General features: G+C 42.6%; 1 protein-coding gene across 2 annotated transcripts; it reads right to left on the reverse strand.

Moving 5' to 3' along the window:
* Window positions 1-389: 389 nt before the first annotated feature.
* LOC134624453 (E3 ubiquitin-protein ligase RING2-A-like) lies at window positions 390-7,936 on the reverse strand. 2 transcript variants are annotated; one of them, XM_063469417.1, is made up of 7 exons: window positions 7,698-7,936; window positions 6,212-6,317; window positions 5,805-5,965; window positions 5,312-5,527; window positions 3,720-4,040; window positions 3,189-3,447; window positions 390-2,530 (listed from the first exon to the last, which is right to left on the reverse strand). In XM_063469417.1, the coding sequence occupies exons 2-7, from the start codon at window positions 6,287-6,289 to the stop codon at window positions 2,387-2,389; spliced, it is 1,179 nt and encodes a 392-aa protein (XP_063325487.1). In that variant the 5' UTR covers window positions 6,290-6,317; window positions 7,698-7,936; the 3' UTR covers window positions 390-2,386. The 2 variants fall into 2 exon arrangements, with proteins under 2 accessions (XP_063325487.1, XP_063325486.1); XM_063469416.1 differs by having other exon boundaries at window positions 5,303-5,527.
* Window positions 7,937-19,649: the final 11,713 nt, after the last annotated feature.

Here is a 19,649-nt window from a genome sequence, read left to right on the forward strand (position 1 = left end):
TACATATCCAGTCATTCACCCATTCACACACACATTCACACACTGGTGATGGCAAGCTACGTTGTAGCCACAGCCACCCTGGGGCGCACTGACAGAGGCGAGGCTGCCGGACACTGGCGCCACCGGGCCCTCTGACCACCACCGGCAATGGGTGAAGTGTCTTGCCCAAGGACACAACGACCGAGACTGTCCAAGCTGGGGCTCGAACCGGCAACCTTCCGATTACAAGACGAACTCCCAACTCTTGAGCCACGATCGCCGCAGAGTAGTAGTAGATGTGCACAGAACATCTACTGATGTTCTGTAGGATTTCAAATAGAAATCTGATATTTTAGGCTGTTATTACAGATGGAGCCGCCTAGCAGGGGAATGAATCACGAGTAAAATACCCAGTAACATGGATACGAGTGCTCTGAGTACACTTTCATGAGAATGCATCTGCACTTATTTCCCTGCTTTGCCTTAGAGACAGGTTGAGAGCACGAGCCTTCATTGTACAGAATGAAACCAGGATAGAGAAGCCCATTAGAACAGCTGAGCTTTAGTCGATACCCTGTAGTGATGCACAGATGGATGCGCCGGTGTGAAGACCTTGTTTTGTCTAAGTAATATTTCTGAGCCCAGGCAGGTTCGTTACACTTAGACACGATTAAGTCGGAGACAAAAACAGGAGCTGGAGATCGAGTCCAACAGTTTATTGTGCTGCATTGATGACAGGAGGAAAGACAGTATCACACATCAGAAAGGAAATATTGCTTCATTCTAATATAGATATCCCACAGAAACTGAGATGTGGGGAAAATGATATGGCTGCAGGAAGTTTAAAGTGCGTAAGAAGTGGAGCAAAGGCTTGAAGCAGCAGGACCCAAGCGGGCTCGTGACTTTAAGAGAAACGCCTTTTCATGCCAGTGTTTGAAACGTGTTACTGCGCAGCTGCATCTGTAGACGACGTAAACATTCAAGACTAGCAAAATATGGGCTTTTAAACATCTGTGTACAACTTTTTATTAAGGAAATGTTTCAGAAAACTGCTCCCCGCCTTATCTCTGCATTCAAAAGCACCGCTGCTGTAACGAGCAGGGAGAAGAATAAAGAGTTCATCCTGACCGCTACGATAACCTCGAGCAACAGGTTCCACTGAGTGCGCACGCTAAATGCAGAGGAGTTTGTTTTAAGTGCCGAGCTGTCCCCCAGCGGCAAAGCCTGAAGACGCAACGAAGATTTCAGAAATGAAATCGGCCGACGAGTCGCTGTGACTTTTTAATTCATCAGTTTGTAGAAAAGAAGATGAACTCAAAGATGAAATATTCCACTGAAGCCTTTTCAAAGCCTCTGAGCTCTTCTATAGAAAGCAGTAAAAAAAACACTGTCGATCACATGTTTAATTATCATTTGTCTGATTTCATTTGGTAAATCCACCATCGCCGCTGACGATAGAGCAGCAGTTCACTGTGACGTCCCGAGGGTCAGAGTGCCGTGAAACGATCGCTGCTCACAGCCCGCCCCCTTCACCACATCTGGCGACCTCGTGAAAATAAAGCTATCCAGCCCAGCGACCTTTTTCTGACACACGACAACACAGCTCGACACGACCGGCTTCCACCGACAAATCTAAAAAATAGAATAATGCATGAGAAGATGAGCTTTATACTTTCACCTGGTCTCAAAAGCAGAGTGAGTGGGGTGGAGGCGACACTAAGAAAAACACAAGTTTGATCCCAAAGTTGGTCTTACATTTAAAAAAGAAAAAAGAAGCTTTCGACAGATAAACCCTGAACATTTCCATCTGGAAACACTTTCACAAAATTGACTCCAAAAATATTGAAGACTTATTTTTCCTGCTGAAAATGGGCGTCCATAAAGACAGCTCTGTTTTAAACTAGTTTATCATCTTTTGTACAGTTTCCAAAGTTCTGTTTTGGTCATTTCTGCAAAAAGAAAATAAAATGCCTTTTTTTTTTTTTTAATAGTCACATTTAGAATTGGTGCTTTTATTTTGGCACCTCATACATGTAGATATGAGGAAGCCGCTGCAGCTGCTCACTGACACGTCGCTTCTGCGTCTGCGTGTTAGAAGCATGGAGAACATCTGGCTTTGTCCAGCACACACGGCTGACTTGAAAGCATCAAAAACAGCTGGACTCCAGCAGCTGCTGCTTTAGTTTCACTCTGTAGAGTCTCAGATCAGTTTGTCTGCTGAGAAATCAGCTCACATGTTACAGCCAGTTCAGTGAGGAGATGAAGAGATCCCCGTTAATAACAGTAAACTAAGAAAAACATGACGCAGGTTTTCTGTGAAACTGTGGCAGCTGAACTAACTTATCATAAAAAACAGAAAAGAAATCAAAGAGCCACGCTGGAGAGGAAAGCAGTCCACCGCTCCCCCTCAGGCCTCCCTCTGTGGGGTAGGAGGCTGCTGCTGCTGGGGCTGCTGCTGCTCTTTGGTGGGGGCGTAGTACAGCTCCAGAGGCTTCCTGACCTTCCAGTACTTCTCGTTCACCAACTCCAGAGTCAGCGAGCCGTTTAGGGTCTGAGAGGAAGGATGAGCATAAAGGTCAGATCACAAAAAAGCTTCTAATGGAATCGATCAGTCCAGATTTCCTCCATCGTACAACAAAATCACACCAGAAACCAGCCTGACTGCACTATGCAAAGACTTGCCCACTTCCTGTCCTGGGTTTTCACAATAAAAGCCCTAGACACAGTCACTGTAATACAGTCCCGAACAAAAAAAGCTGTAAAACAGCCCGTTTCAGTTTAAGTGTTGTTTCCAATAAAAACTGTTTTGTCTCACTCTCATTTGTTCTTGTTGCATCTTGAAGCTCTACTTGGAACCTCGTTAAGATCCAAACATGCAAAATAGGATGTTGCCATTTTTGAAGTGGTCTTAAACTTTTGATCGGGACTGTTGCTTACCAGAGGTGAGCAACTTAATGCGTTTATTTAGTTACGCTGAATGAACGAACCGCAGTTTCTGGGACGCAAATTTAAAATGAGAAGACTTCAAACTTCCCACTGATTTATATGTATTTTTTTAATCTAAGGCATCTTTTCAAGGAGCGAACGTGTACATCAGTCTGTAAAGATAACAAACTCATCCATAAAAACAGAAGGTTAATGCAGCTTGAATGAAACGTGACTCGTTAACCAGCTCTGAAAGCCCCGAGCCGTGTTCAGCCGCCACTCACAGAGAACTGGCCTCCCCTCGTCATGATGTAGATGGTGTACTGCTTCTCGCTGACGTTGCTCAGACTCGTCCCCTCGCCGCTTCCTGCGGTCCCTCCGTTTTCACCTCCCCCCCCCTCGGCTCGCGCCTCTTCTCCTCCTGCCTCCTCTCGTCCTCGGTCCTCGGGTTCATTCTCGGGCCGTCGGTCCTCCAGAGCGATGCGCAGTGCGAGGTACTTGGACAGATGGTCCACCGTAGCGTTAGCTGTTGTCTTCACATATCTGACAAAGGAAAGGCAGATGATGGCGATGTGCTCTACCTCTGACAAATTAAAAGTTTTCTGAATTTTCTGGCCACTTGGGGACAGACTCACCACTTCACACCATGTTTATGTTCTTATTCACACATTTTTACTGATTTCTAGTCATTTCCCTGGTTTTAGCTGTTTTTGGTCTCTGCCATCTCCCGGAGAGCAGTTTTGCCGAGCACCTGACTAAATGATTCACATTTTCAGTATAAAATGTTTGTTCAGCTACTTCAGAAAAGGTCTGACCTGGTCTGGTTGTAGTCCTGGGCGTGGACCAGCTGTGGGTGTGGTCTGAACACCAGCTCGATCTCGGAGGACAGCCCCTCTTTGTGGCGTCTCAGCGGGGGAGTCGGGCTCCCGCTGTCCACCTCAGGTCCCGAGCCATCATCAGATGGACGTGGCCGCTTGCGGCTCGGCCCGGCCTCCGGAGGGGTCTGACCACAGGGGTGTGGCGTGTGTGAGGGGGCGGAGTCGTGGGAGAGGTGTGAACGGGAGTCCCCATTGTCCTCCCCACCACTGTAGGTGGTGTTATCACTCTCCTGAGTGGGCTTCTTCACCCGGTGATTCCTGCAGCCCCAAGGTAAACACATACAACAGTAATTATCATTCAGAGGGGAGGGGCTTAAACTTACAGGGTGTGGTCAGTTGTAGAGCAGGGTGATATGACCAAAAATATTTATCACGATGTACATTTGAAAATTTGCGATAACGATATAACTGACGATATAATTGACACTAGACAAAATACTTTATAACTCCACAACTTTATTAGTGCAAAAAAAACATCAATGCATTTTCACTTAAACAAGCAGCTGTTTTTTTATGTGCATTAAAGTTATATAAAAATGTAACAGTGCAAATGCAAATTCCTCGCTGACAGTTTAACCAAAAGCCATTTCCAGTGGAAACTGGCCGACATATCCTCAGCATAACCATGTTTAATATCCACAAAACTTAAAAAGAGGTTATACACACACAATACGGTAATATTATGTTGAAGCACAGTACGTATCACTCCGCGAGGCTCCTGCCTACGATAGCCGTAATGCTCCAACAATCCATCAAGCGGTTTGGCTTCGTAGCTTAGCAAAGTCGTACTAAAACATTTGACAGATTTTCGAGTGCAACATAAAATCGTTTCGAGGTCAGTAAACACAACCAGAATTCATACATAAGGCACACGGGATTATAAGGGACACTGTCGATTTTCAGAAAAATCAAAGGATTGATTTTAAGTGTGCCGTATTTTCCAAAAACACGGTAATAATGACGGCCCGCTAGCATGCTCTACCAAAAATAGTGCTTTGTTGTGTATCTGACGGACGAAAGCTAAACCAGTTCCACACCACTGAAGTTGCAGCATTTTTACAAACCAGTTCTGGTTCAACCGTTTCATTCAACAATCCGCTTTCGCCCTCCTCATTCTCCATCGCCGCCATGATTTTTCCACCATGTGCATATGAAGACAAAGGCACTGCGCATGCGCATTTTACCCATATTCTATCACGATATTCCATTTTCTTATCGTTGCCCAACATTATACCGGTATTACCGTGAACGGTATGATATGGCCCGGCCCTAGGCAGTTGTCATCACAGCAGCGGTGTTATTAAGTCAGGAACAGCAAGAAAAGGAGGAGCTGGGGAGAGGGTGGGTTGCAAAGCGGCTTGCAGGCTAAAGAAGCGCAGCATATATGAGCCCTGCGAATATCAGCGGATCTGTTGGGAGTGCGGCTCTGTGCCCCGCCTGAATGCTACGCTGTATTCAGAAGGATCAGTGGCGCTCCCTCGAGCGCATAAGTGTGAAATCATAAAACTGATCCGTGTCACCTCTCGGACCTGTAGCGGGCCTGCTGCCGGAGCCCCTCCTCGATGCTGGAGCTCAGCGCCTCCTTGTTGTGCAGCCGGTTGAGTCGCTCGAGGACGCGGCGTTGGTGGGCTTCATACTCGTCGCGACTCGGGTAGATCTTGGAGATCAGCGCGTCGAAGTTTGAGTCTCTGCGCAGCGAACGTCTAGAAACCAGCTTCTTCCTGCAGGTCGGACACTCCTTGTTCCTGCACAGGGAAAAACAGCCTGAAGCTTTGTATTCACTGAATAATCGGCTTTTGCAGAAATGTGCCGCAATTAAAATCAGTCAGTGAACACATTCAGCTACACAAACGTTACCGCGACGTATTTGTTCTCGTTAGGGACAGTGGCAGCATTTCCACTGCAGAAAACAACTCATCCAAAGTCCCTTAAAAATGTATCTCCAAATTATTTATAATTGGCCAAAACAAGCTATGTGAACACGGCGATCGTGAATCAGGTACAGCGGCAGCTCGTGCTCACCCAGATCGCAGCGCGGTGACGATGCAGTCTGAGCAGAAGCGGTGCAGACACTCTTTGGTGGTCATGGTGTTCTTCAGCATGTCCAGACAGATGGGACACATGAGCTCGCTGTGCAGAGAGCGAGGAGACACGGCTACCTCCGTCCCGTCCACGATGGCCTCCTGAACACACCAAACGTGTGAGAACATTTGCGGTTCTTCATTTCTGCTACATCACAGTTGGTCCTTTTAGCCGAGCTGTTTATTTTCTATATTTCACTATTTCTATATTTCCCTCTGCTCTGGTAATGGGAACAAAGCTTACAAACTCATTTACCCTTCAGCAAACATCACAAATAATTTCCTCACAGTTTCCTAAGACACTGCCTCTATTTTGCAGTGAGTGGCTGGGCACACAGACAGCTTTACCTGAGGGCTCCTGTGCAGCTCGTACAGACTCAGCTCCCAGGTCTTACTGGGAGCCTGGATGTTTACAGGAGCTGCCATGGCTGTGCTTCCCCCCAACCAATCCTCACTGAGAGACAGGAGAGAAAACACAATTAGATGCACTCTTCACATGTCAATCAAATAATAACTTTTATTACAGACTCAAAATAAAAACACAAAGAAATCCACATGAAGACATACGTATATAATTCTTTAAAGAAAGGTGGCTTCAGTAATACCTCCATATGTTGGATTGGCAGAATAACTCAATCTATTTTAAAAGTACAAAGTCGTGCAACAACAAACATTTGAATTTAGTCTCATCAATCATGAGGAGCTGCCCGATAAGCTGTTTTTTTTTTCTATAGTTTGTTTACAAGTGTGCAGATAGATATCCACAATCTGTCGGTTCACTGCTCTGTCTTTAACAATGAACCAAGTTTCTTCTAAATCAGGGGTGCCCAACTCCACGCTTCGAGGGCCTGCTGATGGCTAAATGTCTTCCTCAACATGTTTTCCAGAGGCCTGGTAATGAACTAACCATCTGATTCAGGTGTGCTGACCCATGGTGAGATCTAAAACCTGCCGGCCCTTCAGGCCTGGGGTTCCTCACCCTGCTCTAAATCAGCATCAGTGTTCGTAGCTTTGTGAATGCTGACATTCATGTTACACACACACACACAGTTTCCACTGATATTCACCCACCCTATGTCCACTAATAGGAAAGGTTAAAGCAATCATCACTGCATGTAGACATGGTTAGATGTGATCCATGTGCTCTTTTTGTACACACTACTTTCTATTCACGGTTGAAGTGGGAAATAAACTCCCCACTATCACTCTCCATCCTCTCCTGCTGTGATTACCATTTACTGAGCTTTAACTCTGGCACCGATCGGCACTCCATGTCTGCGGACACCTGAAGTTGTGGGATTCCTGCTAAATCCAGATCCGTTTCCTAAAGTGTGGAAACTGTCTGGTCTCTCCACTCCAAAGATTTTTTTCAGGGTAGTTTCTGTAAAACGATGTGCAAACATTTCATGAAACCTGGTGGAGATGTGAGCAGAAGATGAACCGATTTGATTCGGTCTGGCAGTGATCTTGTAGTTATTCACACTTGCATGTGTAAATATCTCTGCTTTCATCACATGTTCTCATCTTTTTGGATTTTCTTAAGTTTTTTAATTATTACAAACGCACCGGATTTATTCTGAAAACAAGCCCATGTAACTTCACAGCAGCCCCGCGGTCTCTGCTGATGTTCTGTAGGGAACCACAGTTTATTTTTAGTTCCCACAACAGGAACTCACCAACAGCTGCCAGCCTTCAAACTTCCTGCAGGGACCGAACATTGTCTCAAGTTTGCAAACTTTGACTCAATTTTGCGGATTTAACAGCCAAAAGTTTCACATCCCTCGATACACACAGAAAAATGGAGAGGACAAAAAAGAGGAAAGAAGAAACTCACCTGACGTTTAAGTGACGGGCAGCTGACACCGCTGCACAGACACTAGACCGCTACGAACAGCGCGCAGCGGGGCTCGGCTTCCCACCACAGTCTTTACGATGTCGGCGGAGGGCTTTAAGTTGTCAAGTTAAGTTGAGCCTCGGTATAAAACTACAACGACCCAAAACAGCAAAAACGAAACATTTTTCGACAGTGATGAGCTAGCTAACATTAGCCGTGGCCATCTTTTCCCTTCTTCTTCTGCGGCTCCCGGTAAAGCTGCTCACCGCTTCGCGGCGGCAGTGCCCCAAACGGCAGGCTTGAGTATTGCAGTGCAGCCTGTACACTCCCACGTTTTATGTGATTTAAAACAAAAACACAAAATGTTAAAGTAAGAATAACATGTGGAGGCAGATTTCTTTTCTCATGTATTAATCACATATTTAATCATATCACATTAGTTACAGTAATATCACTTTTTTCACTTTACTATAGTAGGAGCACTCCTGTCACCAGTTTACATGCATGTGGAATGTTAACACAGTGAGGCCATTGTAATGGGAGACGTGACGGCCAAGCAGAAAACAAGGTTATAATTCTCTCTGTGAGGGAGGAGGTATAGCCCCCCCCCGTGAGAGGGGCAATGTGTGAGAGTTTGTGGAACGTTCTTTGTCTGTGTCTCTGTATATAAGATGTAAGGGCGGTGGCCACAATTCAGAGATGGTGTTTCACTGGGATGCTCTCTCCACACTGCAATGTGTTTATTAAACCCACTTCAAATCAAGCTCACTGGGTGTGTTGCAGGTTTTGTTTAATTTTCCACAACAAACTAAACATAATAGGAAATAAAAATAACAATCCTAGAGGACGATACTAGAACAAAATCATGTTATGTGCTATATGTGGTATAAGTAATATATGATATTAATTTAATAAAGACAAATTAAAGAGTCATATGACTTTTTAAACTTTACTTGTTAAACTCTGCTTATATATTAATGAAGCGTAGGAAAGTGTTTTGCTATGATTATGGAATTTTTCATAAGTTTTCATACATATATATATATATACATATATATATATATATATATATGTATATATATATATATATATATACATATATATATATATATATATACTAGGGGTGCAACAATACTCGTATCAATATTGAACCGTTCGATACAGTGCTTTCGGTTCGGTACGCATATGTATCGAACAATACAACATTTTTAATTTATTTTATCAACTTTTCTTCTGACGATGCTGTCTGTGTTGAGAGCTCAGTGGATCTGCGTTCGTCTACTGCGCCTAGGCTGCACTGTCGAGCGCAGATCCACTGAGCGCAGAGCAAGCTAGCAAGACAGAAGCTAGCTCATTGCAACATGGCAAATTGAACCTCCACCGCCCGCATTCAGATCTGGCCTTTGGAACTATTTTGGTCTTGATGTGAAGTATGAACCTGAAGGTAAGCGCGTCATGGACAAAAGTAAAACAGTATATCGGATGTGCCACGCAATGCTCAATTACATGGGTGGGAACTACTGCGTTAGCGCAGTTTGCTCGTTAACGTGTTGACGCCGTCCAGCCCCACGCACGGGTCGATCCGCGGTAGCTCGTTAAGGGAGATTTGCCGTGTTGTGGCGTTAACGTCATTTCAGATTAACGCTGACAGCACTAGTGGGAACACAATGAATATGACTGCACATTTACTCCGACATCATCCTAGTGCGAAGACAAGTGGAAGCAGACAAAAACAACAAGCAGGCATGCTACAAACTTTACCCGAGTCATTTAGACAGCCGTTAGCACATGATTCTCCTTATGGGACCTGATATGTTTAATATGCTGCTGAGAATATAGCCCACAAGAAGCGTATAGTAGAGCTTTTATTTTGGAAAGAGCCATTTCTCTGTAATAAAGTCTCTTTTCCAAAGATGAGTGATTTCTCAATCAGATAGATTTATTTTTTTATTACTTTGTTGTTTCAGCAACATTAAATTTAAAAACTGTACTTTTGAGTTAAAATATACATTTATAATTTTAATAAATGACAACTTAAAAAAGCATGAACATTTTTTTGTATCGAAAAAATATCGAACCGTGACACCAAATTATCGAACCGAACCGTGAATTTTGTGTATTGTTGCACCCCTAATATACATATATATATATATATATATATATATATATATTAGGGGTGCAACAATACTCGTATTGGTATTGAACCGTTCGATACAGTGCTTTCGGTTCGGTACGCATATGTATCGAACAATACACTGTAATTTATTTTATCAACTTTTCTTCTGACGATGCTGTCTGTGTTGAGAGCTCAGTGGATCTGTGTTCGACTACTCCGCCTAGGCTGCACTGTCGAGCGCAGATCCACTGAGCAAGCTAGCGAGACAGAAGCTAAGCTCGTTGCAACATGGCAACTGCCTCAATGCTAGCCGAAATTGAACCTCCCCCACCCTCATTCAGATCTGGCGTTTGGAACTATTTTGGTTTTCATGTGAAGTATGACCCTGAAGGTAAGCGCGTCATGGACAAAAGTAAAACAGTATGTTGGATGTGCCACGCAATGCTCAATTACATTGGTGGGAACTAGTGCGTTAGCGCAGTTAGCTCGTTAACGTGTTGACGCCGTCCAGCCCCACACACGGGGCGATCAGCAGTAGCTCGTTAACTGAGATTTGCAGCGTTATGCTGCATTCTTCGGAGGCCGCCAGCTCGAAGCCGACTGGGAGGTCGAGGCACGATGTGCCGAGAGTGCGGTGTTCCCCTTGGCTGTAGTGGGCCTCGACCTCCTGTTAGCTTTGAGATGGTGGGTAAAATGTCGGAAAATGTCGGAGCACTTTTGCAAATATGTGATGTCATGATAAACCGAGCAGATATTTGACATTTACACAGCTACATTCACGCCTCAAAATATCTTAAAAGTTTATTTTGTGCCCCACAAAGAGAATATTAAAACTAAGTAGCTGCTGCCATTGTTGGAAACAAATTGGCTGGGCCGCGCTATGAATTCTGGGATAGGTTGGGTTACGAATGATACACCAACTCAGCCTTCAAGATCTCGCAAAAGTTAATCTGTTACGGCTGCTGTCGTGGGCTGGGGTTCTGACATGTAAATGTGAGTGTGCAGGTGCGCCTCCAGGAGTGGTGGATCCCGAAGATGGTGTGCCAGGATTGGATGCTGCTCTGGAGGCGGAGTACAAGATGGCGTGGTTGAGGACGGCAATCATCCATCCTCGGTTTTACCCCAACCGGCTGGGGCTGCGACATGCCCTGTGTTGCTTTGTGAATCCAGGAGGAAGTAGGGGTGGATCGCCTTTTCAGTTGGGCACAGTTTTCTCATGTTTAGTTAGTCAGGGAGGTAAGTGATTGTTGTTTGGTTATGTTTCTTTGGGGCTAGGTAAGCAGTCGCTCCTCTGAGTTAGTTTCCTTTTGTTTGCTATTTTGGCGTGGGTCCACCCTGAAGCCTGAGTGACTCCTGTGAAACCCATTTTTGTTTCGTGTCTGTAAATAAACCATTTCATATTTTAACTTATGGTGTGATGGGCTGCTTGGGGTTGAGCAGGGGGTGGATCATTCCTCTTGTTGTGGTCGGGTCCCCTAGACCGGCCGTAACATAATCGTAATTTTTTTTTTCTCCCATGGGCTCCGTAGGCACCTGGACCTGGAGTATGGAATATGTTTGGGGAGTGTGATGGTGTGTACAGTGTCCATTTGTCTCTGTCTTTATTGGGTGAGTGCTGAGTATTTGTATATGTGTGTCTGTGTGTGCCTGTTTGTCTGCGTCTATATGTCAGGTTGGATCTTAGACTCCACCTCTCTGGGAACATCTCCAGCCCTCTAAGGTATGGAGACCTATCTCCCCTCACCACCAATGTTCCCTCTAATGTTTCATGTGTCTGAGCGAACACACAAACTCCCTGAGCGGTCCCTTGGACCACTGTGAGCAACAGCAGACGTGTGCACTGTGGTCACGCCAGCATCCAATCCATCCAAGTTACATGGTTTATTAAAGTAATCAAATTACAGCATTTACATTTATATTAGACTACTTTTAATTAACTGCTTTAGCCCACTTACTATGAAAATTAAAACAAAAGTCTTGTTCATGACCTGTGTAGTATGTTAACACTATTGGAAGGAAAAATAACTTGAACTCCAATTTTGAAAACACAACTTTCTTTCTTTTCTTTTTTGTTTATAAAGCTCTGACTTGTATTATGAGTCTGAGTCTGTGGTCTGGGAGAGAGTCCTGTAACTCTTTCTGCAAAATACAGTAAATAATGACCAATGTTGGGCAATTAATTATATAGTTACTTCCTCAAAAAAGTAACTGAGTTTTGCAAACAACAAAGTTTTTTGCAGCTGTTTATCTAAAAATGCAGCCAAGGTGTTTTTTAAATAAACATTTCAAACTATTTACAGAACAATCAGCTGTTCTGCATCAAATTTGATGCCACACAAATTATTTGTGCCACTCCAAAAAATAATTTGTGTCCACTATGAGAAAAAGGAGAACAACAGCCTGATACCTGCAGGCCTGACAACAGGAGATGTATCACTCCTGTAACACCTGTAACATTCAGCAGTCGCCTCCTTGTTCTGACACACACAACAAAACTACTGACTACACTACACACTAACTACACACTAACTACACAAGGTTTGCGCTAAACGTCGCAAATCTCTCACATTTTCTGTTCCTTCATCTTTCTTTCTTGGGTATCTTTGTTGGCCTTCAGACATTGATTCTGATGGCTAAAGAACCAAACGGGACAGGCAAAAAACAAAAACAAAACAATATTCTAAAACTATTCTATTTAAACTATTCTATTAAATAATAGAATAGTTTAAAGAATAGCTGAAAACTAATATTTATAGTGTCGATCTGATGACACCAGCACCCCTACACAGAAAGACTGGATCTTAACCTCTGATCCTATCAGTACTACCCAGAATGCAACGCAGAGTTCAGATGGAGCCAGTGGGTGGTGGGACTCACAGCTGTCCAGGTTTCTGCTTCCTGTGATAAGAAAAACCAGGACCTGAAACTATGCCCCAAGGGTCTGTTACTTTTAAAGGACCAACCTGTAAGAACCATTTAATGTACATTAATACTCAGATTTTGACCTTTACTGTTTCACAGAGTTAAACAGGAAACGCCCACAATTACAACTTTAACTGCAGGATGTTTTATTAAAGCAGTTTAGCAGGAGCAAAGCAAAAGCAAAATCAAATAATAATGAAAACAGAATCAAATGGCCTGAATTACACTCATCTAATGAACCTACTGAGAGCTAATGCTGACTTTGTTATTCTTAACACAGGAAATCCCATTACATATGAACATTCAGTCCCATATCATTGTACTTGACTTCATGTTAAACCACACATTTAAAAAGTCAGACATTATTTCAGATGAGTGACTTGTCGGTGTCTTTTCACTCACACACTCCTTCCTTATTTCTTCAATCACACACACACACACACATACGCACACATTATTCAGCCTGAGTCATTATTATAGATTATATTTTCTTAGCCATCCTCAGACACTAATCTGCCAAGTTCAAAGATGAATGAGGTCCAGGCACACAAAATTTGCACATCAGAACAGACATTTTCAACATTTTCAACAGTCTAACTCATTTCTCACATTAATTTCTCCCCCATATGAATCACACTTATACTTGGATTTATAGCTGTGATTAAAATGAAAGATGCTGTACACACTGCAAACTCTACTTCAGCCCTCTGCATCATTTTCTACAGATAAAGCTGGATGGACTGTTTACCCCCCCTCATATGTGATGACAGGCAGGCTGAGGGGACTTCAACCTCCCTCCGTTCCACTTTCTTTGACTCAAAACGAGCTTTTTCATAAACAATGTTTATGAAAAAGCTTTAGTTTAGTTTCCCTGCCCTGCAGAACCCCTGCTGTGCTTCACACAACTGAGTTCATGAACATTATTATTATTATTATTATTATTATAGAAGATAATAATAATAATAATTTATTATTTTTTGTTATTATATTTATTATATAGTGTAACTTTTTTAGCACTTCATTACTTTGATGTCATGTGAAAATTTGTGAACAAATGCATGATGGGAAAATGAAATAATGATACATCTTATAAAAATCTATCATATTTCACTGGGCTCCACTGATCAGGCCATACTGATGAAGCTCTTTATACAAGTGCAGCAGCTATGACAGTCACTATGACAGAAGTCAGGCTGATTGCATTAATGACTGCAGCCGCTTTGGCAGCTGTAGTTGTTCTTGGGGTAGTTGTAGTTGTCGTTGGGGTAGTTGTAGTTGTCGTTGGGGTAGTTGTAGTTGTTGTTGGGGTAGTTGTAGTTGTCGTTGGAGCAGTTGTAGTTGTTGTTGGGGTAGTTGTTGTTGGTGTAGTTGTAGTTGTTGTTGGAGCAGTTGTAGTTGGAGTAGTTGTCGTTGGAGCAGTTGTGGTTGTTGTTTGAGCAGCTGTAGTTGTCGTTTGGATAGTTGTAGTTGTTGTTGGGGTAGTTGTAGTTGGAGTAGTTGTTGTTGGAGTAGTTGTAGTTGTCGTTGGGGTAGTTGTAGTTGTCGTTTGGGTAGTTGTAGTTGTTGTTGGGGTAGTTGTAGTTGGAGTTGTTGTCGTTGGAGTAGTTGTAGTTGGAGTAGTTGTCGTTGGAGTAGTTGTAGTTGTCGTTGGAGCAGTTGTAGTTGTCGTTGGAGCAGTTGTAGTTGTAGTTATTGTCGTTGGAGTAGTTGTTGTTGGAGTAGTTGTAGTTGTTGTTGGGGTAGTTGTAGTTGTCGTTTGGGTAGTTGTAGTTGTTGTTGGGGTAGTTGTAGTTGGAGTTGTTGTCATTGGAGTAGTTGTAGTTGGAGTAGTTGTAGTTGGAGTAGTTGTCGTTGGAGTAGTTGTAGTTGTCGTTGGAGCAGTTGTAGTTGTCGTTGGAGCAGTTGTAGTTGGAGTTGTTGTCGTTGGAGTAGTTGTAGTTGGAGTAGTTGTAGTTGGAGTAGTTGTAGTTGTCGTTGGAGCAGTTGTAGTTGGAGTAGTTGTCGTTGGAGCAGTTGTGGTTGTTGTTTGAGCAGTTGTAGTTGTTGTTTGATCAGCTGTAGTTGTTGTTTGATCAGTTGTAGTTGTTGTTTGATTAGCTGTAGTTGTTGTTTGATCAGCTGTAGTTGTTGTTTGATCAGCTGTAGTTGTTGTTTGAGCAGTTGTAGTTGTAGTTTGGGTAGTTGTAGTTGTCGTTTGATCAGCTGTAGTTGTTGTTTGATCAGCTGTAGTTGTTGTTTGATCAGTTGTAGTTGTTGTTTGATCAGCTGTAGTTGTTGTTTGATCAGCTGTAGTTGTTGTTTGATCAGTTTTAGTTGAGGCTGTTTCAGAGGGTTAATGATGGATTAATTTTACATTTACACCATATTTCAAATCATCTACATACAGAATGATTTGTGGTTATTTTCTTAAACTTACCCACAAACAGAAGTAGGATGGCACAAATCTTCATCATCATTGTGGAAATGTGCTCGAATGCTTATAAGATAAAATGACAGAGTGTTGTCTGAGTTTAGAGTCTGCACTGATACACAAAATTATATCACATCAAATTTAACAGTATTAAGAAAATATCAAATATATTTACTTAACTAAACTTTTTCGATCAACAGAATTGAATAAAAACGTTAAAAATGTGTTAAACTAAACAGTTTGACTGAGAATATCTGAATAAAAGAAATATAATGACATTAAAATAATATGAAACAAAACATATCAGTAAGGTTGCAGCGCGTGTGAACAGACACGAGTGTAAAATGTGGTGAAACTTTCAGGATGAAGTGACTTACAGTCTGCCCGGTGCTGAGCTGTCTTCTCCTCAGTGACAGAGGCCGTGCCCTTCACCGATTCCAGCTGTTTGTTTAATCAGTGAGTTCTCCACGAAAGCCAGCTTTTATATCCACCCAGGAATCTGCAGGAGCACAGATAAGATCAGGTGCTGAACATAAACACACAAAGTCAAACAGTTGAAGCAAATTTTTTTGCATTTATGGAAGGAAATTTGGTTTTACTTATAACATCTATGCTGCTGTAAAACATTTGTTTATTTATCTGCAGAGCTAACACTTGTTATTCCATTCTGTTCAGGTATCAGTTTTATTTGATTTCTTTGATATGAAAAGAGTGACTACATCCATTTTGAACAAATGCAACTAATGTAGAGGAAGCAGACACACACACACACACACACACACACACACACACACAGGTAAGGAGATGTAGAGGTGAAGAGAGGAAGCAAATTGACAGGACCACTGAGGATGCAGGCGTTAACAGTTCATTTGCATACACCTGTTTCCTGGTTGTGTGTCTGCATGCAATTGTGAGGAGAGGAATGCTACATGTAAGCCTGTCACAGAAGAAGGTGCTTACCCTCTGTCTAAAAGCAAGGAAATGCACAAGAGGGAAGAAAGTATGAGTGTCATGATGAACTGATTTGGAATATATGATGCGTGAGACTTCAGGTGTGCGACTGTCCAGTAGAAGAAAATATTATGTGGGAGTCCATCCCTGTTTGTAGTGTCTGTCTGAGGCATTTTGGAACAAGAGAAGGTTTTCCAGAGAGTGAGGAAAAACCGCCAGTAGTCTTCAGCATCACTCTGAGACAGACTGTTTCTACTTAAGGGAAGACAGCAACACAAAGATCAGCGACTCCACAAGAAACAACAAAACAACTTTCCTGTTCATTTAGTATTTTATTATTAATAATGAGGAAATTTTTGTTCGCTGAAATGTTTCGTTGTTGTAACAAAGCCTCTTCAAAATAAATCTTCTACCATTGCAAAGTCTGCTTACGTCCTCTTAAATGGTGTCACATTTGTAAATAAAGTGTGTTGGTGTGTTGAGCAGCAGAGTTCAGTATGTGGGCTGCAACCATGAAAAACCTGCCAAAGCTTCTCTGCCAAGCAGCGTATTCTGCTCTTGACTCATATTTGGTGTCGTTTATTGGCTGACTGACGTCTGAAGAATGGAAATTGGGTGTGTGCATCATCTGGATAGAGAGCTGTCGGTCACATCTGTCTCCAAACCAGCAGAAGATTGCCGACAGTTCTGACTGGGTGTGGAAATGGTCTTCTTGTGGTGTCGTCTTCTTCGCACTCGTTCTCTAACATCTAAATAATGCTGCGACTTGGTTTTGTGGAGTGCTACCTTGAAGTCATCTATGGCACAGGCCACCTAACCACATTAGTCAGATGTGGCATGCTCAGAGCAGATGCCGACTAACAGCTGTAGTAGCGTCCATGTGCACACATGCTGCTATTCAACCAGGCGCCTGACAGCCAGCACCTGGGGTACCAGAAGCTTAAAACAAGAGTCAACAGGATAAGATGTTGGGCAAGATTTGGCCATTTTTAATGGACGTAACCCACGTATTCAACTCTGCTGCTCAACCCACAAATGTGGCACCATTTAATGTGAAATAAGATTTATTGTGAAGAAGCGTTATTACAACAAAGAATTATCCACTAAATACAAACTTCCTTACTTTTGTGTCCTAAGTTTACATAGTATTATACTGAATAAGCAGGAAAGGTTTTTTGCTCGTGTTTTTTTAATACACAATAAATACAAAAAACACCAGAAACTACCATCGCCTCTATTTCATCACTTGAATCTCCATGTAGTTATAGGGTCATACAATACAGGAGGTGCTAGTAGAAAGTACAGGGAGCGCAGTTGCAGCTAAAACAGTGCAGTGTGCAGATAAAGGTACGTGCAAAATGGATGCATGTTTTGTGTAATTTTGTGCAGACGGTCTGTGTGATCATCAACCACACAATCTGCATCGTGTCTTGTGAAAATGGCAGTGTAGTCAAGGAAGTGTAATTATTTTGTTGTGACAACGCCACCTGGAAAATTCTAACCCTGGGACACTGAACACACTACCAGGTTTGTAACACTCTAAAAGGAAAAGAAAAACTTCAGCGGTTTAACCGTTGGAGTTATCATGGGGTCATTTTTGACCCCATGATAACTCTTTTGGTTTGTGTTTTTTATTCATCAAATGGTCTGAAAATAACAGGATTTATTCAGTACTATGCTATGCATGATTGGAATAAGTTTTAAGTAATTTGATTTATTTATGGGGTTTTTATTGGATTTACTAACACCTGTTGTCCTCGGGGGTCAAAAACTACCCCAAAGTACAAAATGTTGCAAAGGGCCATATTGTCACACCATACTGCTTTTAAACATCTTTGATCTTGGATCACTGATGTGTGGGGTCAAGCAATGGTCATAACAACAACAACAAAACAGGCAGCACAATGAGGAGGCAGGTGCTCTACATTCAATTCGATTTTATTTATGCAGCGCCCAATCACAACAATAGTCACCTCAAGGTGCTTTATATTGTAAGGTAGACCCTACAGGAGGAGCAGGATTTTGAATTCTGGATTTAACAGGAAGCCAATGAAGGGAAGCCAATACAGGAGAAATCTGCTCTCTCTTTCTAGTCCCTGTCAGGACTCTTGCTGCAGCATTTTGGATTAACTGAAGGCTTTTCAGGGAGTTTTTAGGACTGCCTGATAACAATGAATTACAGTAGTCCAGCCTGGAAGTAATAAATGCATGAACTAGTTTTTCAGTGTCACTCTGAAACAGGATATTTCTAACTTTAGAGATGTTGCACAAATGGAAGAAAACAGTCTTACATATTTGTTTAATATGTGCGTTGAAGGACATGTCCTGGTCAAAAATGACTCCAAGACATGGAGTCATTTTACAGTGTTACTGGAGGCCAAGGTAATGCCTATAATCTCTATAGAAAATACACATTTTGCTCACTAGGACTTATATGTCAATATCTCAGTGCACCTGCATGTGCAAGTGCACTTGCATGTAAAATCTTACAGTTGCAGGTAGAGGAAAATGTAAAATGGTTGTAGGTGAATTTCCTTGTCAATTTACATAAAGATCAAAATTTGTGATAAACATCACAAAGTTTGCATCCCTTTCAGATGATTCTAATGTGTTCTCAGAGTGCATGTGATTAGGGCGAAACATTTTGAGATGGCCCGTGGCTGTCAAATTCAAAACAAGTTAATGTTTATCATGAAAAATGTCCCACTTTCAGCTTCCCAACTTTTTTGGAATTGGGTTTGTAAAAGAAAGTCATTAAAAGTTATTATATTGAAAAGTGTTTTTTAATTTGGGGAGCCATGGTGCCATGCCTAGCTTAGTCTAGTTCTAGTTCTGCAGCGCAATTTAATTAAATTTCTTTTAGATAACCTCTGTTTCCATAGTATAATCTTCACGTTCTTCATCCGAAGCAAACTTTCTGTGTACTCACTCCCAATTTATAGCCAAAGTATTCACTCACTGTGTCTTTACTGTTTTCCTAGCTCGTAGCCAACTCGCTAGCAGCATGGCCTCTTCACCTGTCCCTCCTGCACTTTCCTGCTCATTGTGTCAGATGTTTAGCAGTAATGATACTTGTAATAAATGTAGCATATTTGCAGCTCTGGAGGCCAGGATTACTGAATTGGAGACTCCGCTTCGCACCCTTCATTCACCCGTAGCTAGCCAGGCCCCTGTAGCTGGTGCAGCCGAAGATAGCGTAGGCCCCGCTAGCTGTTCCCCTGCAGACCCCAAGCAGCTGGGGAACGAGGGCGGCTGGGTGACGGTGAAGAGGAAGCATAGTCTTAAACAGAAGCCCCAGGTACACCACCAACCTGTTCATGTGTCTAACCGTTTTTCCCCACTCGGCGACACACCCGCCGGGGGTCAAACTCTGGTAATTGGTGATTCTGTTCTCAGACATGTGAAGCTAGAGACACCGGCAACCATAGTCAATTGTCTTCCAGGGGCCAGAGCAGGCGACATTGAAGGAAATTTAAAACTGCTGGCTAAGGGTAAACGTAAATACAGTAAGATCATAATTCACGTCGGCAGTAATGACACCCGGTTACGCCAA

Source organism: Pelmatolapia mariae, linkage group LG3_W (genome assembly GCF_036321145.2).
Source record: "Pelmatolapia mariae isolate MD_Pm_ZW linkage group LG3_W, Pm_UMD_F_2, whole genome shotgun sequence".
In the NCBI taxonomy this organism is placed as follows: Eukaryota; Metazoa; Chordata; class Actinopteri; order Cichliformes; family Cichlidae; genus Pelmatolapia; species Pelmatolapia mariae.